Below are 21,228 nucleotides of genomic sequence, written 5' to 3' on the forward strand. Positions count from 1 at the left end.
AGATGGGCCAGCCCATTAGTTCATGTTTGAAACACGTGCCATCCGATTAACGAGATTCGTCGTGAGATGCTAGCAACGAGGAGAACCGCTAAATCATCACCGTTAACGTGCCGTGAAACGCAAGTGAAGCACAAAAATGGCGACGATCGCGAACTTGAGTCGGCGCCAACTGTTATAACCTCCTCTTACCCCTCCCCCTCCCCGCTTTTTGATCTCTTTCTCGCCGCTTGGTTCTTCTTGACTCCGATCTCTACCGGTTAAACCCTAATCCCACCATCCTCTCCTTAGATTTCGTGTCGGAGAGGATCCTCGTTCCCTCTAACAACACGGTGGATTTCATCGCAGTCGGGTCTTGCGCGAGGTGATCTGGATTTGGGGTACCATTTTCTCGCGTCTGATTTCCTGTTCTTTTTTTTTTCTTTTTTTTTGTGAAACTTTTGTTAAATTTTGGAGATCGAGGGGAGTTTCATCAGCGTACTGTTGTGAGAATTGGCGTTTTCCTTTCGCTGTTATAGGAAAATATTCATCGTTTGCTTGTAATTGATTTGTTCTAGCTGATAATTACTGCGATTGGTTGGTTGTTTGATTAATGAGCACCAGATTTTAGAAACTTAGTGTCGTTTATATGCTTCTTGGATCATTTCTCCTTCTAGCTCTTTATCGTTGAAATAGAGCCCCTCTTATCTTATCTAACTGACACGGTTCGTGGTATAACAATTAGGTTGATTCCTTTTTCCCGCACTTAATCAATCTTTTGAGCATATTCTTATGAATGCCAAATAATACCATCTGATTGAACACCATTAAATTCTTTTTTTTTCCGTCAATTTTCTTTACTTATTCTAGTTCAGGAGATACGTGCCAAGAAGGAATTAGTTCTCTTCAAGTGGTAGTTAAAGATCATTTCAATGTCAAATCCTGAGGAGAATCGCGTTCGAGAGAGTGCAAGTGCAGTAGCTTCTACTTCACAAGCTACTGGTTTTACTCAGGCAGAAGGGACTTCACCAGACTTGTTGAAGAACACACCTTCAAACATAGCCAGATTGGAGGATGTGATTGAGCATAACAAGGGTCGCCGGAAGTATCTTGCACAGACTAAGAGCCCTTCCGATGGTGAAGATGTCCGTTGGTATTTCAGCAAATTGCCTCTTGGAGAAAAAGGTTTGTTTTGTTCATTTGAAAGAACCTCATTTATGGGTTCCTTATCTTTGATGCATTATGTTATCCCTATTCCTTACTTTATGCTCATTCTATTAAAAGAAAACAAGATGCTAATTGCATGTTAGGCTAAACATCTTGTCTTCTTGTCTTGACAAAATATTACCTTTTAGTTATAGCTGTGTCAGACATTGTTTGTGCTTCATCTCTGACTGCTTTATGTGTCTGAAAACTACAATCTGTATTTTCCTTGGTAACGAAATAAATATGTTAGACAAATTCATTTATACACAACAAAATATAAAGGAGAAAATTGTTCTTATAATCTATAAGTCAAATCAATAGTAGCAAAAATAATAACTTTATCAGCAATTATGTTTTATGGATAGGATTGAAAGCAGCTTATTTGGGGTTTGCATTTTAAAACATGACAGTTTAGTTCTTGCCTGTTCGATATGGATTGCTGAAGGTCTTGTCATGTATATCCAGAAAAAAGTTCATGGACAGAAGAAATGTAATTACATTCGGATCACTGTTAGCTTGCTATCATCTTACTCAACTCCTATTTTTCCAGAGCTTTCTGCTTCAGTTCCTCGAACAGATATAGTGGGGAAGAGTGACTATTTTCGGTTCAGTATGAGAGACTCTCTTGCACTGGAGGCTTCGTTCTTACAGGTTGTTATTATCTTCTAGAAGTCATATTCAAAATTAATATATCTTTTTCCATGTTGATTTAGTTTTGCATGTCGTGATTTATGGCCTCTCACCAGTTCAGTGTAGGTTAGTTTTCAAGCACCACCAATCATGTAGTCGAAATATATTCAAAGGCTGACACATTCATATGAAATTGAAGAAAATATTATTTACTACAATTTTGAAAGACATTTGGTGAAAAACTATCGTTATTATGTATTATGATAACAACAACGATCTTGCTTCTTAGTCAAAATGCTGAGTGTTAATCATACTTAATGAGACTGTTTGACAGATAGTATAAATTATACAGTATTTTGAAAAAAAATCAGTTTCAACTCCTACAAATCAAATTATTGGGCTACACTCAAACAAGGATACTGAACCTGGCTGACTATTCTTGTTAGGTAGTACTTTTAGGAAATAACTTCTATTGTAGTGATATTCTGAGCTCTAATATTACCAGCTTAAGGCATAAGTTTGCAGAATGCATGTGGGAGACAATGTTAGAAGTTGTACATTAGTCCAGTCCATATATTTTCATTCTTGATTAACAGACCTTACAGCATCACGAGGGAGACATAGTAAAATATTTTTCCTGGAACTTAGTAAATTATTAATGGCATTATGGAGAACATAGGATACATGAAAGAAATTGAAAGGATATTAAAAGAACTTGTGTGATTTGGCATCTGTATGTTCTTTGCAACAAGCTGAAGTGCAGTAGTGGGCGAATTGCAATTGTGGCACACAATATTATGATAATGGGCAATTGGGCATGCAAAGTGGGATATATCTGGTCTTTGTTGTGTTTTTTAAGAAAATCAATCATTTATACTGTTGATAGAAAGGACATTCCTGTTACTACTTGAAAGCATTAGTTTAATTTAGTCTAACATCCTATCAATAAAACTAGATTCTTTCTGAGATCTTTTTGCACCATTGCTTTTCAAGTGAACAGATCTGTACTTTCTTACTGAAAAGAAAACCTGCTTAGCGTATGTAGCTTACATAAGTACTTTGGTGATATCATTTGGCAATCACACATACTTTGGTGAAGGCATGCTCCTGCGTGCCAATGGCATGCACTAAGAAACCTCTAGTATATTTTAAGTTTTTATATATGATTTGATTGAATATATATATATAAAGCCTACATTAGAATTTTTTATCCTTATATAATGTTGTAAATAAACTATTTTATTAAAGATATAGATATGGTCAAGTAAAAACATGATTCAACATATAATATGATTGAATGTATTCTTTAATTGATAATAGTTCAACAATTAAAATCAAAACCTCGTTAAACGTAGTTAATCTAATATGCTTTTATATCAAATTTGATCCAATTTGATGATTTGACATTAATTCTGGATTTTTTACAATTTAGGAAAAAATCATGGGGAAATTTAATTATGCTAAAATTTTAGCTAAAAATTATAAAATTTGGATTCAAATAACTCATATGAAGTTAATTTAATATGTTTTTATACCAATTTTGACCCAATATGAATGAATTTGACATATTTTGAAATTTGAGGAAAATTTTAGGGTAAATTAAAAAAAAAAGAATTTGAGACCTACATTTTAAGGAATATTTTTTATAGATCTAGCACTAAAATATTGATTTATGTAGAAACACCCTTACAAATAATATATCTAGCAAACTTGAGCTAAGATCTATCATTGTACATCCAAATTAATTTTTAAATTGTAAGAAAAAACTCATGTCGATCGGTACGAGTTGGCACAAGGTCATGTCAATTCGGGCACTCTTGTTGATCGACACTGGTCACCGCATCTTGGCATAGGGTTGTGCCACTAGCACAACTTGTGCTGATACTTTATTAGAATGGCAAGTGTTTATTACAACTTGTGTCGACTGCCAATACTTTATCGACACAGGATTTGCCGACTAGCATGGCTATCCTTGGTTAAGATAATAACGGGCACTTTCTTAAGCATCTAGACACTAATTGTGCATTGCACTAATTTACAAGGTTGGTTTTTTGCTTTTTCTTTATGCTTTTGTAGTTTGAATATCTTTTGATGGTTGTCATACCTTGTGTAAATACCACTTCAAAATTTACTTCAAGAATTTGTTTGTCTCTTTAAAAGTTCCACTACTCTTTCTACAAGTTCATTTTTGTTTTTTTGGTTGGAATGTTGATTTTAGAGGGAGGAAGAGCTGCTTGCATATTGGTGGAGAGAGTATGCTGAATGCAGTGAAGGTCCAAGTGAATCAAACATGACTACTAAATTGGGTAATGCCCATCATTCAGATGAACTGTATGTGGTGGAGGAAGAGCGAGTTGGTGTCCCTGTCAAGGGCGGCCTTTATGAGGTATAAGTTACATCTTGAGCATCAGATTTACTTGTTGGAAGGTTGGCTTTTCTTTCTTGGTTGTAAGTTGTAACAAAATAGACCTTAGTAATCACCTGCCAATGAAATATTTGAAAGGTATTTTAACCAACCAAATTGGAATATATCAAGTATAATTCTCATAGTAAAATGGATCTCTGAGTGGCATTGAATTTTGATGACAGTTATTGATGACTTTTCTTTCGTACATAGCTGGAACAAATACTCATTTTCTTTTCTCTGTCTTGAAGATGGGATTACAGATCTTATAAAGCACAGTAGCTTTCACTCTGATATTTTGAATGGCAGCCTTCCATCCCTCTGGAAATATTATGGACATAATTTTGTGACTAATATTTCATGGTGAACAAAGTTCAACAACTATTAAAAGGATGAGGAGATCTACAACTGAAAAAAGAGCTTTGATATCAACAGAGCTTGTTGGAAAATTTTAAGAGGCCATAATTAACCAACAATCACAAGATCTTTCTGTGTAAGAAAATTATCATTTGGGTGAATTTTGTGTTCTTGAAATTTTTTCTGGAAAATTTATTCTGTGATATTACTTAGTAACTGACAATATTAATGGCATTCCTCAGCGCTCATTCAAATATCTCTGCATCGTTTGGATGACTTTTAGAGGTTATTGAGTTAGAATTTAGGACTATGCTAGTATCAGAATCTCTTGTTTAGTGGGAAACTCTGAATATTAAAAATTTCCTTTTTTTTCTAATTTAGAATTTTTGCATAGATCAAGTTTCTAAATGTGGGTTCATTTATATCTAATCAATGTATTGAAAGGCGGCCGTGGGTGGCGAGCGGTTACCCCACCGCGTAGCGCCTACGCGAAAGGCATGCGATAAGACGGTCTAGCATTTTTAATATAAAAAATAAAAAAAATAAATGAATATATATGATACAAATACATAATATACATGCTACATTTTTTATGCAACCAATACAGATTAATTCCATATGAGTAAGTGAAAATAATACTTGTTTTACTGAAAAAAATTTAACAATCAACAGATTAAAAAACTAATTCTTTACTGGTAATCAATAGATTAACAAATTAACATTCATAAAAACATTCAATAGACTAAGAGAATTAACAATCGACAGATGAACAAATTAATGATCAACATTTAACAAATTAACAAATTAACAATCAACATTCAATAGGTTAAGTGATTAACAGAATAACATATTAAGGAAAAAATGTAAAAAATAATTCAACAGATTAACAGTGAAAACACAATCAATAATTCCTTCAATTATTTTCTCAAACTGCCTAGCATAATAGATTAACATATTAAGGCATTGAAAAATGAAAAAAAAAAGAGCATAATAGTTGGTTTCGATATTTGGCGCTAGTGGGAAAAAGTGGGAGAGTGAGAGAGAGAGAGAGGGAGAGAGGATCATACTGTCCACAGTCGCTCGTCATCATTTGCACTCCACAGTCGTCTGTCGTTGTCTACAGTAGCTCAAGAGAGGAGGATCGGGAGAAGAGAAAAAAACTGATTCTACTTTCACTCACTTGTCGTTGCATGCTGCCTTTGCTGTTGCCAACTATGGAAGGGAGAGCCGAAGAGGAAAAGAAATAGGGGTTTAGGGCTTTCATGGGATCAGGCAAGGAAGGATTGAAAGAGAAGATAGATTTTTCTATATAACCTATTAAACTTACCTTCGACCCATACCTAACCCGCTTTCAATCTGTTTGATTATTTGGTGAGTTGAACCGCCAGTCGACCAAATTGGCCTGCCTGGTCCGCCTGGCGCTTATTAGCACTTGGGTGGTCCGCAAAGGCATTTGCTCGCCTTCCTCCGGCGCCAAACCAATAGGCAAGGCTACTGCTGCGCCGTCCTGACATCGCGGCCACCAAAATTGGATTTAAGACATTGTTTTTAACATCTTTTTGTCTTCTTTTCTCCCTTGTAAGATAAATTTGACTCCAAGGCAAGTACAATTATATGATAATAGGATAACATTTTTTAAAATAAACTTAGTATAAGTATTGAGAACTATATTTATTACTGGGCATTTGTGAGAAATTTCTTATTCTTTTCCTATAAAAATATAAGTGAAGCTCTAAGCCCCTAAATGATGATTCGTTGAACCAAAAATAATATAGATTCTTGAACCTCACCATGTGTTAAATATTATCTAACAATGATACTTTGTTCAATTTCAGGTTGATTTGACTCGAAGACACTGTTTTCCTGTGTATTGGAATGGCGAGAACAGGCGTATTTTGAGAGGACATTGGTTTGCTCGTAAAGGCAGTCTTGATTGGATTCCTGTACGTGAAGATGTTGCAGAGCAACTAGAGTTGGCATATCGTTGTCAGGTACTGAAGTTTAATATGCCTTATTGTCACACTATTTAATACTATACCATATCAACCTCTAATGTTTCTTATGCCTTTTTAGGTGTTAAGAATAAAATAATTGTCATTCAACAGTTAAACATTTAGAGTAATTTGTGAGTTAATATGAAGGACATTTTGGGTTCTAATTTTTCTAGGTCTTATATATATTTTAGGATATAAAACCACCTATGGACTATGGCCAAGGTGACCCTTTGCTATGGTTAGTCTTTGTAAAGCATTTATTGTCATGGGGTAATGTGGTTAATTTGAAGTAGGGATAATTACATCTAGACCTCCAAATTATTGCTCCTTTTCACATGGACCCTCTCATTTATTTTTCATGCCTTATAACTCTTTTAAGTAAAACCTCTAAAATGCCCCTATTTTTAATTGCCTATTTGATTTTCAATTGAAAAATGTCACATGCTTGCCACGTGCCAGTCATGTGATCCATTTTAGGCGCTTTTGGGACTATTTTACCTTTGTTTTAGAGAAAAGAAAGAGAAAATTTTATGATAAAATAGTCATTTGATATTTTTTCATTAACACTGTTAGAAGAGTGAGAAATATTAGATAGATGAAGGGTCAAAGTGTCACAAAAGATAAATAAAATGATCTATGTGAAAATAGGCAATAATTTAGGGGATCTAAAGTGCAATTAATATTTTGAAGTAAGGCTATAGTTGAAGATAGGGCAACCTTTATTCTTTCTCTGTCATTATGTGGAGGGGACAATAGATATGCTTAATGCAGCTCTATGACTCAAGGATACAGGGATTTTTCAATGCTGTTTTTTGCCTCTGCCTCCAAAACCATGGATGGTGTTTGTAAGTATTGTCTTGCAAAAACAAAAGTCTTCTGTTTATTATGAAAATAGGACTATACAGAATGCTACTTGCCCTACCTGGAAATTTTTATGCATCCTGTCTAAAGGTTAAATAATGAGCTATTCAGATGGACTTGATTTAATCCTTTTCTTTTTCAGAAGCTCCTTCATTGAAGGGAAAACACCATTCCAGTTTTTTCTTATGCTTCATTTCTGTACTTTATCATTCATGCTACTTAAATACTCAGAGGAATGACTCAATTTCGTGATAACCAGATTTGGCACCGCCGGAAATTTCAACCTTCAGGCCTATTTGCTGCTCGTGTTGATATACAGGGAATTTCACAGGTTTATAATAATACAATGACCATCAAATAGAAGATTCTACTCTATTATTTTACTAAAATAATTTCGTGCAGGACTTGCATGCTCTTTTCACAGGGGAGGATGATAACTGGGAAGCTTGGCTTGTCTTTGATCAATCTGGTTTTAAACTGGGAGGAGGGAACACGGTCAAGTTAAGGCGTGGCTTCTCTTCTTCTGGATCTCCGAAACCAACTCAGGTTAGTCTTTTCATCTTCTGTAGCAGCATGGTCCTTCGATTTTCGTATATGAAAAGTAGAGAGCATATACATGAGTTTGTTATATATACTATATATTATGTAGAGTCAATTCTTTGCATATCATTGTAGTTCAATCTCTGGAAGATGTATATTTGATAATGAAGATGTTATGTTCTTAGTTCTTGAATTTTTACATATTTTACCAATATGGACACCTGACAGATAGACTGTCAGATCAGATGTATATATTAACTCAAGTAGTTCTAAAAAAGATACCGGTCATATGGAGGGTCATTTGCACAAAAAGCTATCTAACTTTTAAAATAGTAAAAATTAGTCCTTATATGCATTTCTTATGTAAATTATGTGTATTTTATCATTAAAAAATGTGTATTTATAATAAAAATAATTGTATTCAGTTTTAAAAACTCAATCTTACTATTAGCAAAACCTAAGTTTTTTTCTGCAAAAAGCCCGCCATATGTCCATTATATGCTTCTTTAATGTTATTAAGTTGCACCTCCTTGGCCAACATAATAAGCTAGTAAAAAGAAGCTTGTGACTTTATAGAATTTATAGCTTGCAAAGGATGAGCCACTGACTTTATTGAACCAATTAAAGCTGCCATGAATAGGACAAATCCAGAAAAAGTTTTTAGATTTACTCAGGGCAGTGTGATAGCTAATGAAGGTATCTTTTTTTTTTTTATAGCAGCAAAAGTTCACTTATCTTATTTGCCTATTTTGTCTATGGAAATTTTCCATCTAGTCTGAATATCTTTTTGGCCAAGTTAATCACGAATGAGTAGCTACACAATCTGAAGTCATTAGGTGTTCTGATGGCTTGTATGTCATATCAACTTAGTGTTGCTTGGATATGTATGGTTTTCTGTTTGGTCCTTAAAGTTGGCAATTGGAGTGCTATTATTGTCTGGTGTTTTTCCAGGATGAGTTGCGCCAGCAAAAAGAGGAGGAGATGGATGATTACTGTTCTCAGGTTTTCATTTAACTATCTGAGATTCTTTAGTTTTTCTTTTGGTATGCTGTATATATTTATCATTATTTTGTGCTTGGTTGTCCTGCTTGAATTGTGCATGCTTCTTTTCATAGCAATTGACTCCATTTATGTGAATTTTGATTGTTTAAGTTTTGTGAAGACATGCTAAACATGTCCAAAGTTTAAAGGTGTGATTTGATTATTTCGTATAGACTTTTTAAGTTTATTCAACTTGCAGCATCAAATACAAGCATATTGCTGAGCTCTCCTTGATGTGATTGTGGCATCTTTGCACCATATCTTTAGTCTTCATATTATTTCTATTTACACTTTTAGTTTGGTTGACTTGGGGTCGATAATTAGAGGCTCTAATAGATACCCTGTCATAACAAGTGCTGGTATGATCATGCTTTGGGCTAGTTTTCTGCTACTCATCTACATTCATGGTCAATAGCAAAAGATAGCTTGTGTAGATCATAAGAAACAAAAAATGGAAGGTGTAGAGGTGAAATCCGTAATTAAATATTTAACAAGTCCAAGAAGAGACCTACTTTTTTAGGAGCGGTGCATAAAAGGAAGAGCCATGGATCGCCACCACACATGATGTGTAGGTAGCTAGTTGTCGTGGTAATCATTTAGCATACCACATGGCCAAGCTTAAGCAGTGTCAACATGCCGTATGCCAACACATGGCATCCGCTGCAATTGGACATATTTTTATTGTATCGTAGTTGATTTAAACTCGTTAGAGTTCAGGAATTGTAAATTTTATTTGATCAAGGGATACCTGTTACCTTAAAAGTTGATTGATTTGAAGACTTACTGTGAGTAGAAAATCCTTGATTAATCATATACGATTGAGAAATATTTAGATTAATTTGATTTGTTTTGTGATCTTATATACCTATCTTTTTATAGGCCTGAGGGAAATGCCAAAATATGTAATTTTGACTTTTGAGTATTGAGTATGAAACCCAAACAAGTTTTTGCCGAAATTTTGATATAGCTCTTCTCCGTTCTTCCTTCACCTTCTTCTCCTTCTATCTATTTTGGCAGATCGCAAGTTCTCCTCTCTTCTTCTCTACTTTCTTTCACCTTCATCTTATGTATCTTACTGTGGAAATAATGAATTTTGACGGAAAGTGCTCCTAGAATGCCACGCCTTGCCTCTCCTTGGTCATGGTTCTCTGTACTTCTTTATTTTTGTTCATATCAGCATGTTTCTTACGTTGAGCTACATCAAGACTAGTAACCTCTCTTGCCCTTCTTTACAATGCACTCAAGTTTAAAGGAAAGACGATTATCTATAGGGAATGCTAGTATAAGACCTACATTAATATGTCTGTATACCTGTTCTGGGATGGATTCTGAACTACAGTACAGAACTAATTGAATTTTTGAGCTTTTATGAGATAAACTTATTTGAATTTTAACTAGCCATTCACATTCCTTCAGGTTCCTGTTGGTCACCTAGTTTTCATGGTTCATGGTATTGGGCAGAGATTAGAGAAAGCTAATCTGGTTGATGATGTTGGTGATTTTCGACGTTTAACGGCTAGTCTAGCTGAAAGGCACTTAACTCCATACCAAAGAAGCATACAGAGGGTTCTTTTCATTCCTTGCCAGGTAGAGTAACCATCTTTTTTTTCTATAATTGGAGTCATGGAAATGCTTAGCTACTGCTTTTGAAGATATAGAGCATTCATGATCATCCTTTACTGTGAAAAGAAGTCTGTAATATTATTGTTTTGCAACTCAACGTTCTTTTGGTTATGGGGCAATAATAAGTCGCGGAAATAATGGTCAAAGGCAAAAGGAGGACATAATCTTGGATTCAACCATTTCTGGAGAACCGAAGGAAAATGACTGGACATTCTTTTGCGTGAGTTGCACAAACAATGACAATCTGGATTACATTGATGTTCTTGAGAGCTACAAGATTTTGAATTTCTAAAACAAGTTGAAATGTGAAAAATGGAGGAAGCTGATTCTCAATTTGAATTTTGCTGTCACATAATCTCTTGTTCCAGACTTCCAGTTCCTTGAGTTTAAAGAAAAAGCCTCTTTGGTGCCGAATACTTCCAAATTGTATATAGGCAGAACATGAAGGTTTGATTGGCCAGCCATTATATAGTAATAGGCCAGTTATCCCTCAATGAAGTGGTATACAATAATTTTGGAACAAGAATAGTGGGTATTCCCAATCTTCCGAAGGAACACGCCCCCGATTTGTCTAACCCAAATTTTGCAAGTTAAATTCTGACCTAACCTAATCTGGCTCAATGTGGACAACCCCATGAGTAATGCTAGTCTACTAACCCAAGTTTTTTTTTTATTTGTGTTAACTTTTGTTGGTTTGCATTCTCCTTTTGTTGTATTTAGAGAAGTTAATGAGGTTGCCTGTTATATATTGCGGTATCACTGACAACATACACATTGTAGTGGAGAAAGGGTTTGAAGCTCAGTGGAGAAAGTGTAGTGGAAAGATTAACTTTGGAGGGAGTTCGAGGTCTCCGTGCAACATTAAGTGCAACTGTTCATGATGTTCTATATTACATGAGTCCGATATACTGCCAGTATATAATAGACTCGGTAAATTTTTATCCTTTCTCAGCTATATATTTTTTTTCTTATGCATTTTGTTGGCCCGAACCTTGTTGTTTGATAATTAAGTACTGGCATCATAATTGCTTCGATACATTCATATGAAATATTTCTAGATTTCAGACACCTTGTAAAGTTCGTCATTTTGCTTGAATTGATGGTTATGCCAACATATGGAAAAGAATTGCTGCATTTTAAATAGAACTACTGAAAATAACATCTGCTGATGCACTTAGAAATATTTTGATATGTCAAATAGTTTCACATATTAATTTCCCTGCGTCAGCATTGGTGATGTTATTTTGAACTCTTTTATTTGTCTTTATATGCTATTCCTAACTCTGTTTCTGCAGTTCTTTTTTAGTTTTTTTATTTGATAGCTAGTCAGAGTACTTGCAACAACTTGGTGGCCTTATTTGTGGGAGTTTTTGAGCCTGAGCATTCTTTAAAATCTGCATGTTGCTTATATACTTGCAAATTGCGACTAATCTTTTGAGGCATAATTGGTTCCAACTCATGGGATGCTGCATCCTGGTACAGTTGTAAATTAACAACAGGGATAGGCAGGACTAACAAGTGCAACATAATAAATTAATAATTGTTAACAAATAATCCTCAAGACGGTGTACATCAATGCTGGGCCTTTTACCTTTAGTGATCCAACAATTGGTCTACTTTGATGATTCTTTTTTCTTATATGGAATCTTTTTACATTCTGATTTTTCTTCATTGATATTTATTTGTTTATTTATTTTTATGAATAACATGATGAGTACTTGAGCCATGATGGGTATTTGAGCTTTTCTAACTTCTAATTTATGTTTTAGGTTTCCAGCCAGCTGAACAGATTATATCTGAAGTTCCTTAAGAGAAACCCTGGTTATAATGGGAAGGTTTGTGGTGCAAATGTCTTAATTTATAGACATTTTTTCTTTCTTTCTTCTTGCAGTTAATGAATCAGATATGTACTTGACTATTTGTCAGGTTTCATTATATGGTCACTCGTTAGGAAGTGTTCTGTCTTATGATATCCTTTGCCATCAAGAATGCCTTTCTTCACCTTTTAATAAGGTTTCTGTAAACATGGGATCTCTGCCTGAACAAGAATGCCAAGTTAAAGCATCTCAGCAGTCTGTTTCATCTAGTGCTGGTGTCACTTTTGAGAGCAATATCACAAGCATAATTGATGCAGATTCCGAACAGCTTGCTCGTAGAACTACAGAATGCAGTTCCTTCACTAATTCATATAGAATGTTTGATGAAAATAATATCCAAGACCATTCTTCCGCACCCTATCATATACTCCCAGAGAGTATGCACATAAGCCCCAAGAATAGTGGTGACGAAGGGGTATCTCATGGTCAAATTTCTTTAACGGATGAAAATCAATCCATACTGGAAAAAGAAATCAATCAGCACTGTCAAACATCCATTTCTGAAGATAAGAACTCTGGTTCAGATGCAGCAGTCAATGGTGGAAATTACTATGGTGCCACAGAAAGAGTAGGTGGTACAGTTAGTGGAGATATAATCAATAAAGATAAAATGATCTCCTTACTGGAGGATGAGGTACGAACTAATTCCAGTTCTGTTCTTTCAGTGAGCTTATATATTATCTGACTGATGTAACTGATTCGTCAAGAAGATCTGAGACTCATTGATATGACTTTCTTAAAAGTTGGCAAGTATAAACATCAGAGAATTCAATCTCTGATACTCAATCCTGTTATATGAATGGAAACTGAAAACTTATCTTCATTTACTATTGATCTCAGTTTCCCCTTTAAAGTTGTTTTAGGGGGAAATGGATGGCTTGAAGAACTTAGTAAGTTTACTCTACCACAGGTAAAGTCCCTTAAAGCTAGAATAGAACAACTTGAACGACATCAGCACTCTACAACTTTAAGTTGTGAAGATAATGCCATTGCCAACAATGAGTTCTTTCATAGTAAGTCCTCTTAACTCTTAAACCTTGAGTGCTGAAATTGTTCTTACGAAAGTTGATTCTTGAGCCAACCTTTTCATTGTGAGCAGGAAAAGAGGCCAAATATCTAACGCACCAGTCCTCTTCTGCAGTGCAGCATGACATAGAGAAGGGTTATATACCATCTATTAAGTATACGAAGCTTGATTTTAAGGTGATTTCTTTTGCCTCTTGACTTGTTATATGGATACTGTATCCACTAGGTATATTTCCATATAAATTTATTTTTTGTCAACCTTTATTAGGTATTACATTTTGTGATCTTGCTATAAGACATGTATATGTTTCGTTTGGTCTTCAGGTTGACACATTCTTCGCTGTTGGATCTCCTCTGGGAGTGTTCCTTTCTTTGCGGAATATCCGCATAGGAGTTGGTAAATAACATTTTGGGAACTTAGCTTTCTGATGTTTTGCTTTATCTTTATCGTGCTATTTTCTATCTTTCCATTTTCTGTGTTAGAAGATTGATCTCTATGCCAATTGCCCTAATTGTAACCCCATATCTTTTCATCAAATAGTTAAAAAGGATTATCTAACCACTCATGATGAGACTAGAGAGAAATCACTTGGAGACACAACAAGGACTGTCAGAACGCACCTTGTGGTTGCAGATGCAAGTCATGGAAGCATCCTGTCTGGCAACACAAGGCTGTTTGTATATTCCCTATACCCTACAATGGCAGGAGATCATCCACTTGACCAAATTATTTTAATAGCTTCTGATAGAAAGATTATTTAATATATGTTCTTTGATGTCATTCTTTTGTTAGATAGCACTATATGGCTGCATTTTTTAGCTGTGCTTATGCATGTTGGAGAAAATGCTGATACACTTGCTACATTTATCTAAACCAGGTAAACTTTGGATCTAGGAAAAAGATCCAAAGTGCTCACACATTCTAGCTTGCAAGTAATAAGCCAGCCAGATGGTTGTGGCATGACAATGGATAAGATCCCAAATTGTTATACTGCCGAAGGCAGTGCTGTTTTAGAAGGACAAAGGTCATTCTGGATAAGAATTTTATCTCTATACGTGAAAATGATCTCTATCTTTCAAGAATCAAAAGCAATGAGATGAATTTATCATACCGATTCCTTGTGTCAATTCTCATGTGTTTGATCTTTTGGTGGGTTGATTTGATCCTAAGGGAACATGTGCTACTGTAGTAGGTCTTGGTGCTATCTTGGTTAAAATACATGGGAAACTTTCAGAGATGTCATGCAACAAAAAAGCAACAGGGATCAGGTCATTAGTATATTAAGTTATTAACTAACCAATGAAGCTCATGCAAGATTGCAATCTTATATTTTTAACAGATTATGATGCATCCAACAAGGCCATATAATAAGTGTCATTGTTCATGCTGTAAATATACTGTTAGTAACTTAGTATTTTCTAAACTTATTTGAAATGGATCCTTCTTCAACTTTGTACAGTATGAGAGTTTGTTTTTTCTATTGTAGGTCTGTTCGCTTGATTGACCTTCAAGCTAATGTATTCGAATATTTTTCATTCTTTGGCATATTTACCATTTGATATCAACTATATTGATGCTTCTGACTTATTTTAAAGGCAGGGGTCAAGATTATTGGCAAGATGAGAAAATATCAGAAGAGATGCCATCTTGCAGGCAGATGTTTAACATTTTCCATCCTTTTGATCCTGTAGCATATAGGTGCGTCCATATTTCTATGATTCTATCAATTCAAGTCTCTTTTTCCTGAGTCTGTATGCAATCAATAACAATACAACATCACCCTGTAGTTTTGTCAGCATAATGCCAAGAAACTTTTAGATATTTGCAGTTTCATCACTTTAAATATGCTCGTCTATTTTGAAGTGAGGAATATATTATATGAATCTAGGATGGGCTTTCATACAGAGTAGAACCACTTGTCTGCAAAGAATACCTCAGCAAGCGTCCTATCATCATACCATATCATAGAGGTGGGAAGAGGCTGCACATTGGATTTCAGGTGACATTTGCACTTTATCAAGTATCTGTTGGAAAAAAAAGACATGAAAATTAATGGGGTTTTACATTTTTCTTAATACACTTGAATTATAAATTTGGAAATCTATTCAGGAATTCACTCAAGATGTATCGATTCAATGTCAAGCTGTGGCCAGTCACTTGAACTCTTTGACGGTAGGCTTCTTGTTTTCCCATCAAAAGAAATTTAACTTTCTGTTACTCTTGTTTAACTGAAATGCCTATATTTCTCCTTCAAAATAGTTAAAACAGTGGTCTTCTATTTGTAGTATAGGCCATTGAACTACGAGATTGAAATCTACAGATAAAATAACTCTTTCTTAACTTAGAATTTTCTCAAATCATGCAGTAATAGTAAGTAACTCACAGTAGAATGTGGCATAAAGATGTCTGCATAAATCATCCCTTATATGAAGTGTTCTCTCACAGATGAAGTGTGGATGATGTAAATAAATATAATGTTCACCTGTTCGAAAAGACACTGGGTAATCAGCTTATCCAAATGATTTGTGAGTGGTTGCTTGATCTTCTGTAACTTCATCAATATTTCTTTTTTCAGCTGATTCGTGAGTGGTTGCCCTTACAAACAATTCATAACATGTGCAATTAATGTAGTTCTATTGTGAAAGAGTTAAATGGACAGATCTTTGTAACTTTGTCACTGAAAGAGCTGACACCAGATGTCTATCTTCATGAGAGAAGCAACAAACAATATGGAGCTGGGAGAACACTTTATCACAGGTTAAATGCAGACTAATAGTGAAAGCAAGGAAAGGTTTTCAAAAGTTTGTAGAAATATAGCAGCAAAAGAATATAATTACTTTTCAAGAGTTTAAAGATAGTAAAGCGGCAAAGAGTATAATTACTTGGTTGATAGCAAGCTAATTAGAAAAATAAAGGCACAGGTAGCATGGTGAACTGCAGTAAGAGAAGATGTATCCACAACTACTGGAATGTAATAAACTTATTATTTCCGGTTTACCTTTTGGAGTTATCATGAATTTTGGCTGTCATACTTTACTCTGGTTCCCCTGAATATAGGTGGCCCTAAAACTTGGATTATGATTTTATATCTATTAAGTATTAACTACAGATTGTATTAACGCATGACCATCTGTGCAAGATCTTTATTTCCATCAGTAGATTTGGAAATGAAATGAATGATACCTATAGAGTAGAAAATTGAGTACCATTCACACACTGCCACACAATCCCTCTTGTAGGACGGAATGAGGTGCCGTGGTGTGAGTTAGCATGGCACATGCCATGCCAGTCAGGCATTCACCAGGTTGCAAGCCATACAACACAATGATTCTTGTTTTCGGAGAAAAACATTGAAGCCTAAATAATTGTTTAGCTGTAATAACTTGGTAAATGCATCAGGGTTTTTTGCTTTAATCAGCTAACTTAGTGTAGGAAACATCCTGAGCATAGAGAAGGTTTGATCGTCATTTTATGCACTATTTTGATGTAGCTCTTGGTCCTTACAACTGTTGGACAGCTTTTAGCTAGGTTCCAGTTAGTGAATTCTTTTTGGTTCAGCTACTTGATCTTTGTTTAAGGTTTGGATTCTGCAGCTGCATTTGATTCTAGGTTTGCGGTGGTTTATATATAGATGTCTTAATAGTCCTCGACAGTTTTTGTCATTATACATTAATCACCATGATCCATGGCAGCGTGTGTACTAAGGGAAAAAGTTTCATGCTAGGATTGATTTGCTTGAGAGGGAGCTGATTTTGTGTAGTATTTTTTTCGCAGTCGATGTTCTCTTCGGCTATTCTTCCCCTTTAATGAGACAGTTCTTATTGTAAATAATGTTGATCTGAGATCATTTTCATGTAGTTGTCTTCTGTCAACTGTTAACCATCAATTACATACAAGAGAGTTGTCTATTTTGGCATAATTGATGACTGGCTTTAATCCCAGGAGAGCTTTGTTTATAGAAAAGAAAGCATTTAGTTCTTTAAGTGAAGAATTTTTCATCTTCCTTTGTTCTTAAAAAAAAAGTTTATGTCAAACAAGAAAGCTTTTGGATTTCTGTCAGGGGTTATTATCAGAAAGCTCTCGGTAATTTCATTGACTGTTCACACTTTCAGCTTGTATTTATATTTCACAGAAGAATTTGTCTTGCAACTTGCAAGAAACCATTTTGTTGATAAAATACGGCTTAAGAAAAGGACTTGACAATTTACCTTGCTTCATATATCTAATTCTGAAAGCTGCTAACACACCATATATTGCTGCTTGATTAGGTTAAAGTGGTTAGTGTTTTCCAATCACGAGGGAAGGATAACACAGCAGGTAATCTAAAATAGGTAGTTCGGTTTTCTGCAAGTGTCGTGCATTTTTTAATCAGAAATGGCTTGGGGATTGCTTCTGCAATGTAGAAACAACGGAAGGTGCCCAGGAGAAAGAAAGATCATATGGTTGCCTTATGATGGAGAGACTGACAGGTAGTCGGGATGGTCGAATAGATCATGTGCTTCAGGTGATTGAATTTAGTTCTATACAAACATATTCCTGCCAGGACATTATATCTTTTACATTGTACATAGTTTTTCATTTAGTTATGCAACTGGTGATTGGATTGTGATGCATGTATTGGTTGAATTTGAACAGATCAGTGCTGCAATTGGATAGTGTTTTATGATTGCATCTTTTCTTTTCTCTTGTAACCATAATGAACAACAGTACAACCTGTTTGGTTTGGTGATTCTGTGAAAAGGAGAGTAATTTGTTTGGATTTAGATTTTTCACTGAGGTTTAGTATGCTAGCTAGGACAAAAACAAGGGACATTGGCACTTTTTCTCTACTCTGGTATTCAAGTTCAATTTCTCGTAGGATTGAATCCCATGGAATTTTTTTAATACCGTTTGGTAGTTTTGGCAGCAGGTAACTCTGTTTGGTGGCATACTACAATAAACATCTATTAATTAATTACTGTCCTTTGGGACCAACTGCAGCCTACTGGAAAAGTAATTCTTTACTAACCCTTGTTTGCGCTTAAGTGTTTATATGAAAACAAGCTTCTCCTTTTGTCCTTGCTGCGATCTGTAACAATTCTAGTGCCTCAAATAGATTAACTTTAATCAAATATTCAGAATACTGATAAGTTACACGTCTCACTTTATGATCTACTTGATGCATGTGTAAGAACAGGCTAATCACTTGATTTGGTTTTGGATGTTATGAACACTGATATGGTTGATTATTGATTGCTTTCTTTGTTATATATCTAGAATGGTGGAGTCCTAATGAAAAAAAAAAAAAAGAGTTTGTATGAACTATTGCTTCAAGCCATTATAATTGAAATATCCATTATCTTGTGAAAAATTGGGACTGGAAATTGTTTTGCACTTCAAAGTGATTGCGTTGCCCTTGTGGGCTCCCACCTCCCTGATATAGGTAGAATTATCTTTCTGCTGTTTTCTTTTACCAATGTCTTATGACTCTTATCTTCTGCAGTAGAATTGAGACATTCATCATTTTTTCTACTTTCTGTCACCTCTATACACTTGATTTCTGTGATCTTTCCTTGTCAAGGTATTGTTTGCTCTATGTACGAAAAGCTAATACTTGCTAACATCTTGCAGGAGAAAACGTTTCAGCACCCATATATATTGGCTCTAGGAGCACATACGTATGAAACAGCTGAACAGTTCCTATTCACTTTCATGCTTGAAAAATGAAACTATTTGACACTTTATCTTCTATTGACTACTTAAAATGGCTGCTTTGGCAGGAATTATTGGCGTGACCGTGATACTGCTCTTTTCATTCTCAAACACTTGTACTGTAATGTACCTGAAGATCCTCCAGCTGAAGAAGCAACTGATCTTTCTGGAACTCCACAGAGACCCATAAAACTTTTTTATGATAGGGATCCCATGGATGAAGACACCCCATTGACATTCTCAGACAATTTGGTAATCAAGGCATTCTCTAGAGAAGCAAAGAAAGTTTTCAACGCTGCCAAATAAGTCTCTCTCCTTAATTGGGTGAGTGATTTTTTTTTCTTCATTTTGCCTATCCAATGCTAATAGATGCAAATTCTTTGGTGATTTTCTAAACTCTTGGAGCTAAAATCAAGTTCTCAACCTTTTGCAGATTAATGTCTAATTTATATCAGCCAGACAGGGCAAAGAAGTATTATGCTCAAGCGAGCGGGTCAGTGCTTGTATGTACTAGTAATTAGCTAATCCCCAGCATATGTACCTCTTTTTCTCTATGTATATGGACATGATTGTGGCAGTAAGATCTCAATTCCAAAAAAGAAAAAAAAAATGCTGCCATTTTATGATTGTTCATGCTTCAATTTGTACATATATTTCAGGCCAGAATGTTTTCCAGTGGAGATGTCTTTCTGGGAGTGTCTATCAGTTATTCAATATTTCAATTGCATTGTGTTTTGGGAGAAAGAAAACAACAACAAGAAGAAAGCCTTTCTACACAATCAAAAATTAAAACTAAAAGGAAAAGAAGGAAAGAAGAAGATCAGTAACTCGAAATGTAAGTTTAACATCAGCTTGGTGTTAAAAGTTGTCCTTAAAAAGTTCTTTGCCGTATAAAAACAGATACCATCCCACCATTTCACCTGTCTGACTCCCATAAATTCGACCGGAGGAACTAATTTGAGAAATAATTTTCTTGTGAAATTGATGAACCACCTACCCAATTGTCAAACAATTAAATGCAAATTTGTATCCTGACAATAATGAAGAGTCAAATATTATCTAAATACTAATAAGATGATCTCAATTTTGTTTTAATTACACGATACAAAATTTGAAATGAGGAGAAACAGAAAGGAGAGTAGAGAAATATATCTGTGTATTTCATTCACAGAAGCAACTATGATTGTCTTATTATTATTTTGTCCCTTAAAATTTAAGCTATGATGGACTGCTAAAGTTCCTTAATAATCCTTGGCAATATTATTAGCCAAGAAGTTAAGAACTTCTCATTATGTCAGCTGTGATACCCACCACCATAACAAAATGTACTAGATTTTATGGTGATATGTTAGCATCACATCTTTTTATTAATGTTTTTCTTTTAGGTGATACAGAAGATCTTGTGGTGTCAAATTAAAGTCTTGCAAGTATGAAGCATCGACCTTTCTTTAGTTACATCAGATGATCAGAATGTAGGAGAAATACTGGAGGAAATAATATCATACTTATTAAGTTGAGGAATTCAACCAATCAATTAGATATATGTGAGAGGCCAAGTATAGATTTGTCAAGATAGCAACTGATGGAAAAGTTGAAGACGACGGAGTTAGCCTTTTGATTCCTTCTTTGATGGCACCAGAGATGCAAACATTCTCCTGTAGAAGTGTGTTTAGGACTCCACGCCTTGATACATCCACAAATAATTAATCTTCTTCTCCCCTGTTTCAAAATTTTCTATCTTTGATCTCATTCTGTGGCTAATATATGGATAATGATAAAAACTAATCTAATAAGACCTCTGTGTCAAGTGTCACACGTTAATTACCAAAGATTAGAATAATTATGATTATAATATGATATGGTGTTGTAACTTGAAAATGAGTGGATTACATGGAGAAGACGTGAAAGGCTGTGCACCTCCAAATGTGCCTCTTGAATTCAGGGGCTGAAATAGTTTTACTTCCTGGGATGTTTTTCTTCTTTTTTTGCAAGTTTTAATGT

The 21,228-nt window shown here is 34.9% G+C and overlaps 1 protein-coding gene across 5 annotated transcripts; it reads left to right on the plus strand.

Moving 5' to 3' along the window:
• The first annotated feature begins 124 nt into the window (after positions 1–124).
• Positions 125–19,938, plus strand: LOC140773210 (phospholipase SGR2-like). Of its 5 annotated transcripts, none has more exons than XM_073115662.1 (23): positions 128–377; positions 847–1,161; positions 1,733–1,833; positions 4,031–4,198; positions 6,409–6,564; positions 7,688–7,759; positions 7,831–7,974; positions 8,920–8,970; positions 10,426–10,596; positions 11,413–11,562; positions 12,402–12,467; positions 12,559–13,143; positions 13,420–13,522; positions 13,609–13,712; positions 13,860–13,932; positions 15,132–15,234; positions 15,442–15,535; positions 15,646–15,708; positions 17,805–17,853; positions 17,940–18,040; positions 19,147–19,193; positions 19,296–19,551; positions 19,661–19,938. In XM_073115662.1, the coding sequence occupies exons 2-22, from the start codon at positions 909–911 to the stop codon at positions 19,531–19,533; spliced, it is 2,892 nt and encodes a 963-aa protein (XP_072971763.1). In that variant the 5' UTR covers positions 128–377; positions 847–908; the 3' UTR covers positions 19,534–19,551; positions 19,661–19,938. The 5 variants fall into 5 exon arrangements, 4 of the variants coding, with proteins under 4 accessions (XP_072971763.1, XP_072971765.1, XP_072971764.1 ...); XM_073115664.1 differs by having other exon boundaries at positions 852–1,161; XM_073115663.1 differs by having other exon boundaries at positions 128–361.
• The last annotated feature ends 1,290 nt before the right edge of the window (positions 19,939–21,228 follow it).

Source organism: Typha angustifolia, chromosome 13, assembly GCF_048772165.1.
Source record: "Typha angustifolia cultivar Huaian chromosome 13, ASM4877216v1, whole genome shotgun sequence".
Lineage (NCBI taxonomy): Eukaryota > Viridiplantae > Streptophyta > Magnoliopsida > Poales > Typhaceae > Typha > Typha angustifolia.

Excerpts from the sequence above, each read along its gene's own strand:
- LOC140773210 (XM_073115662.1), top strand. The coding sequence starts at position 909 with ATGTCAAATCCTGAGGAGAATCGCGTTCGAGAGAGTGCAAGTGCAGTA. Across the intron at positions 13,144-13,419 it reads TCTCCTTACTGGAGGATGAG|GTAAAGTCCCTTAAAGCTAG; the intron begins GTACGAACTAAT and ends ACTCTACCACAG. Across the intron at positions 15,536-15,645 it reads GGCTGCACATTGGATTTCAG|GAATTCACTCAAGATGTATC; the intron begins GTGACATTTGCA and ends AAATCTATTCAG.